Source organism: Triticum aestivum, chromosome 3B (genome assembly GCF_018294505.1).
Source record: "Triticum aestivum cultivar Chinese Spring chromosome 3B, IWGSC CS RefSeq v2.1, whole genome shotgun sequence".
Taxonomy (NCBI): domain Eukaryota; kingdom Viridiplantae; phylum Streptophyta; class Magnoliopsida; order Poales; family Poaceae; genus Triticum; species Triticum aestivum.
Genome location: NC_057801.1, coordinates 11,615,584 through 11,621,740, shown reverse-complemented (window position 1 = coordinate 11,621,740; position 6,157 = coordinate 11,615,584). Strand labels below are relative to the sequence as shown.

At 36.4% G+C, this 6,157-nt stretch overlaps 1 protein-coding gene across 1 annotated transcript; it reads left to right on the top strand.

The window, feature by feature from the left end:
* Nucleotides 1-6: 6 nt before the first annotated feature.
* On the top strand, nt 7-3,421 carry LOC123068234 (wax ester synthase/diacylglycerol acyltransferase 4). Its single transcript, XM_044490741.1, has 7 exons — nt 7-68; nt 182-248; nt 337-410; nt 545-736; nt 842-979; nt 2,465-2,723; nt 3,071-3,421. The coding sequence occupies exons 1-7, from the start codon at nt 60-62 to the stop codon at nt 3,100-3,102; spliced, it is 771 nt and encodes a 256-aa protein (XP_044346676.1). The 5' UTR covers nt 7-59; the 3' UTR covers nt 3,103-3,421.
* Nucleotides 3,422-6,157: the final 2,736 nt, after the last annotated feature.

The window sequence follows — 6,157 nt, the reverse complement described above, 5'->3', positions numbered from 1 at the left end:
GCAAGCGGTTCGTGCATCGAAGCCTTAGTCTTGACGATATCACGCTCATCAAGACCGTCATGAACTGCGTACCAAAGCCATTTAAACTTTATATCAATTATTAAGAGAAACAGTTCTTATAAATAGATTTCTTGATTTGACTCAGTGGGTATTTTTGCCTTTCTCCTTTTCATTTTCACAGACTATCAACGATGTGCTAGTTGGTGTGACTTCAGCAGCTCTTTCACAATATTACTTCAGGAAATCTGGTAAGTATGATCTGTATGACAACGTCTCTGAATATGTGTTCTGTGGACATCTACTTTAAACATTTTGCTTTCTTATCTTCAATATTAGGAGACACTAACACAAAGAGAATCTGCTTGCGATCAATCCTCCCTGTCAACACAAGGCCAATCTCTAGTCGACAAGTAAGAGCTTTCTTTTCCTCGAAATAAATATATAAGAAATATCAATTGAATGCACATAAACATCATAATGTTCCCTTCATCACAATTTTGTACAATATTAGTTACTTTAACTCTTTTCTAACAACTGTGAACAGACATACGTTACCAAGGTCGAGAAGGGGAATCGACTTAGCAGTCTCATCTATCCATTTCATATAGCCTTGCCCAATGATCCCCTTGAGTATGTTCGCAAGGCAAAAAGGTCTATGCATAGGAAAAAGAGCTCTTTAGAAGTGAAGTTTATACAAGTGGTTGTTGAATTTTTGGTGAAATACTTTGGCGCAAAGGTACACTCGCTCTCCTCAAGACTGTGTAGCACAAATGCTGAAGAAGAAGCAGTACACGTATTTATGCATGTTTCTAATTATGCTGCAACTCGTCAATGAAAGTAGACAGGAGCTTTTATCTTCCGCCTATTTGCCACACGTACAAGCATACTCTTATCAAATGTTGTTGGGCCATCTGAACATATAACGCTATGTGGGCACCCAATTTCCTTCATGGCAATCACCGCCTACGGGCAACCACAGGTAAGTCACATATGTTCATCCATGCAAAACATATGCATTCTTAGGTTGCTTCAAAAATAGAAAACAAGAACAACCTCACATCATGTGGTTTCAAAATCAAGTTCACTACTTTTCCCCGTTATCTAGACACAATTTACCTCTTCCTTGATCCTAATTGGATTTATATTGCACCAAACATAAGCCCCAATTTATTTACCTTTATATCCAATTTTCTTTTACCACTGTATTTCCATTCACAAAGTTTGATTGCACAAATAATTTGTAGATAGATGGTTCTATTCCTAACTTTTGCATGTATTCTCATACAATATTTTTATTTCTTTAAAATCAAATTCACTCAAAAAAGAGAATTTTGCTATCGTAATTGATAGGAAGCCACTAGACAATCTGTAGTACACGATATAGGGCTCTCACTTAATAAATTTTTGAACCAATGTATACTTCTTTGATATAAGCATCTACGCACTACCAAGTTGAATCAAGTATATTATTATATTTGTTTTTCAGTAATTCACTATTTTCAAGAAATTAAGGCGATTTGGCTCTCGAGTACCAAGGTGCTCAGCATTTAAAAATTAAAAAAAAAGTATAAGCTTCAAGAACTTATAAATTTTTAAAGCATGCATAAAGATGCTCTCTACGTATCTTTTTAATATTAAATAATACCTTTATTGTGGGTCACACAAAAACGAAAATTGGTGCTAAAAACAATAAAAGAAACCACATTCTGGTCCTTGTATTTTTTCTTTTTTGTATACACAATGTATGATAAACGTATATAAGATTTACATCTGTTTTTTTAAGAAAATATATGTTATAAACATGATGTTTTGGACTATTTTTGTTTTCTTTTCTTTTTATGGATACAAGTCAGAGTTGTTGGCACATGCCCCCCCCCCCCTGCAATTTTCAATGCTCCATGTATTTATAGCATGTACTTAAAACCTAAACAAGCGGAGTATATAGTAGGTGCCTGCAAGTGTGTTCACGCCTTCTTGTGGGTTTTCATTTGTACTCCCTCCATTCCTAAATATTTGTCTTTCTAGAGATTTCAATAAGTGAGATCTACACTCTAAAATATGTCTATATACATCCGTATGTGGTAGTCCATTTAAAATCTCTAAAAAGACAAATATTTAGGAACGGAGGGAGTAGTTTGCATCCTCACTCGAAGGGGTGAATTACTGCGTCTTCATTAAAAAAACAGGACAAGAAGGCTTAGGCAGGAAGATACATTATACTTTTTTTTTCTTTTGGAACTTTCAGAGGGGCGGTTCCTACCTGAATTTGTATTTCAAAAGAGAGTTTTATAAAGTCATGTTGTCCGTGAGGAGAGGTAATTATCGAGTAGACCGACATGAACCTTATGTTTCGTGTTTGTAAGGATATGCGACCAAACCATCAATCAAGTTTGTTGTTGTGGCCGCTATATTAAGGTCACTGTTATGAGATACTTTCAAATTTCAAGCATGCCTGATCTTCTAGAGGACGAGCAGTAGGATAAAGGATCAGATTGAAGGTGGCAACCGCATGCACAGTAGAGTGGTCCAAATATCACCAAACTTCTTCAATGTGGGATGGAGATTGGTTAGGCGCCACACTCTCCGGCCAGAAGAAAATGTGAAGAATATGACTATATGTCTTCAGTGGCACCCAATCAATGCGTTAAGTCCTGGAGTTTGGCTCGGCATATATGGTAAAACTTGCAAGAGAGATCTAAGAAAACTCATCGGTGTCAACCGAGGTTAGTCGGTTGGGTAAGCCAAGTTTGATCCCATCTACTTAATGCAAGCTATCTTCTTCGACCCCCCCCCCCCAAAAAAAACTAGTAAACCTTACGTTGTGTTTAGTTTGAAAGGGAGATGTACATGTAAGGGTGGGTGTTTCAGTGTGGGTTTTACCTAAAATGGTTATTAATAAAATGTCAAGAAAAAAAGTCATAGGTATGCATCCTATTATAAAATATGCACCTTACCATTGTCATACAAGAATATGATCAAACAAGTACGGCACAAAAGCATATTGAAAATGTAAGCTCTAAAATTGTATGCTTCTCCATTTTTCATATAATTTTCTGGAACTTTTGTGTAGGCACTGATCATGCACTTCCTAAACTACGGTAGCACTATCCGGGTAACTCTGGCAGTTGATGATGCACAATTCCCAGATTGTCATAAGCTTTTAGATGATTTTGCTGACTCCATCAGGCTCATTAAGGATGCGGCCGATCTCAAGACATTAACAACATCGATCATGAATGACTGAGTAATGAATAGTTGGATAGGTGGGCCATGTCAATAGCACACATATATTAATTGGATTAGTAAAAGTACACACAACTCTGTGTATAAGTATAGTGTGTGCGTGCGCTATGTATGTATTTTAATGTGTTGTTTATGTCTATCACTATAAGACTTGTGTTGAAGGTTTCCTTTGTTACAACATACTGGTTATGACATTCGGCTTGTCATGCATATACATTCAAAGGCTAGATTTTCTCTTGGTTTGTACTATTTTCCTTTCTAGATTTCTCGAGGGTAGTCGACGGCTCAACTATGATATGCCGTATGTTGGATTTTGTGTGAATCCACTCGCTTGAATTTCCACAAAGCAAACCTATTTTTTGGAAAAGGAGATTGAAACCCCAGTCTCTGCATCAAAAAATGCTTACAAACTTCTTTATTAAATTATTCAACAAAGGTCTCGCAAAAATATACATGAGACAATCTAAAGCCACCACGCAACACCTACAAAACTCGACAATGGAGGATGCCATCACAATGCCTCACCAGTTAGATCTGGGTGCATCACCGAACGACCAATATGGTGTACCATGAGGACACATCCGGTTCAGCATACCCTAACTAGGCACCACTTACACACTCATGGGGAGAAGGGGGCGCCACCTATATTGGGCCCAAGTGGCCCAATATGCTTTCCACCACTTAGTTGTTGGCATGGACGCCATTCTTCCCAGCGAACTCGACGATTGCTTCCCTGCGCATTTTGCTTGACGATGATATGACTGATAATCAGAAGCGGGGACCTTTTAAGACCCGTTGATATTAAATTAAATATAAAAGTCTCGTAACTGTTATTAGAGCCTTTTATTGTTAATTTAACATCATGAGAAACATTTTTCACAAATATATTATATATCAGAAATACCCGGTATTATCCGATAACCTCTGGAACCCTTCCGGTGACTTCGAAACACTTCTAGTTCCTCTCGAAACTATTTCGAATATTAGTGAAACTATTTCACAAATATTTTTTCATTATTCCTATCCTACTAACTCTCAGCAGACTATGATTACCTTAACCTTGTGACCCTGCAGGTTCGGTAAAAAATAGACATAAACTAAACCCCTTTCGTTCAATGACCAATAGCGGAGCCGTGGACGTCCATATTGAACCCTATGAGTACATGAATGAATTTTGGGTGAACCTTTGGTTATCATGTGCTATTCCTTTTCCTTCACAATACTTTACAAAACCCGAGGTGAGATTTATTGGTATCCTCTTGAGTCATTCTCATGCTTACTATACCGGTCTCCTCGTTACAGGTTTTGTTCTTCTTTCTCGTTGACATGTTCCGGTATCCCCGTGACCTAGTCACTTGTGTCTGGCCAGATGATGATGGATGTCCTCACAACGAGAGGGCACTAAGGATATTTCTCCATCATCGGAGGAGCAAATCGCACTCTTGAGCTATCTAGTCCCTTGTCAAACTTTCCGATGAACCTGTAAGTTCTCGTTATGATCATTCTGTTACAGATGACGTTTGAGCAACCCCAAAGTCCATCGTACGATAAGAAGTGACTATGATACTCTCATGGTCTAAGGAACTAAAGCATATGTTAACTCTTCGTTTTATAATGATTGACTTGTGATGATAACATCACAAAGTATAACAATCAAGTCGGGGTCAATTCAACATGATCATGATCTATCACGGGAACTACTACCGTGACACCTCAAGAGCAAGGCCTAGCCCAACCCAAGCGGCCTAGGAGGGGTATGAAGCCCAATGCTCATGTCCATGGCCTGGATTGGATGCAGTGAGTAGTACTTATGTGTGGACATTGATCGGTTACAATACATTTTTTTAGACAAGATCGGTTACAATACATGAATTGATGTGGTTACCTTCTGCTTCAACTAGCAAAAGGGTCCGTGTGTTGCAACGGGAGAAAGAAAATCATAATCTCAAATGGACATGATAACATTTTGTTGCATCAGCGAGACACACTATCACTCTCATTTTCGTGAAATTGTGAATAATTTATGAAAACTATGAACAATTTTTTAAACACGTGAACATTTTTTAAACCTGTGAAGATTTTTACAAATTTTCAAATACTTTCTAAAATCATGCATATCTTTTGAATTCATAAACATTCTATAACATTTGCAAACAGTTTTCTAAAATTTGAACATTTATTAAAACACTTTCCTTGACTCAGCGAACATTTCTAGAGTCGATAAACATAGTTTTGGATATTGGTGGAATAATTTTTGAAATTCATGAATATTTTTTTGATCTAACAAACTTTTTCTAAATCCATGATCGACTTTTGTAACAGCGAACGTTTTATGAATCAATATACTATTTTGTAAGTCATGGACATTTTTCTGAGTTTTTATGATATTTTTCAATTCACGAACATTTTTTGAATAGTTGAATTTTTTTTGATTCATTAACAACATTTATATGTGATTTTTTTTCAAAAAATCATGAACATTTTTTAATTCCTTGAATTTTTTTTTATAAATTTAGATTGTTTTAAATATGCAAACATTTTATTCAAAATTACAAAAACAATTTGAATTCACAAGCATTTATTTAGAAATTCTCATTTTTTCTAATTTTCGGAACTGTTTTAAGTCCCAAATAATTTAAAGTAGAAAAAATTATAAAGGAAAAAGAAAAATAAAATAATTCAAAACAGGCCTAAATATTTCATTTCAAAATTCTCATTTTTTTGAAACTTCCTTAAATTCTCAAATTATTTAAAGTAGACAACATGAAATCAGAAAAAAGGAAAAAATAAAAAACCGGCCGCCCTGACATGGGCCGGCCGAATAGGCGCGTTATGTCCTCTTCCAGCTGGCACAGCGCAGTATAGAAAGTCCCTGCTGCATGGGCCGACCCAGGCGACGTTTTTTTATCACTTA

What these genes read in the sequence shown, in the direction of transcription:
- LOC123068234 (XM_044490741.1), top strand. An exon ending in CCGCCTACGGGCAACCACAG is followed by an intron (nt 980 to 2,464) that starts GTAAGTCACATA and finishes CTGATCTTCTAG; the next exon opens with AGGACGAGCAGTAGGATAAA. An exon ending in ACTCATCGGTGTCAACCGAG is followed by an intron (nt 2,724 to 3,070) that starts GTTAGTCGGTTG and finishes ACTTTTGTGTAG; the next exon opens with GCACTGATCATGCACTTCCT.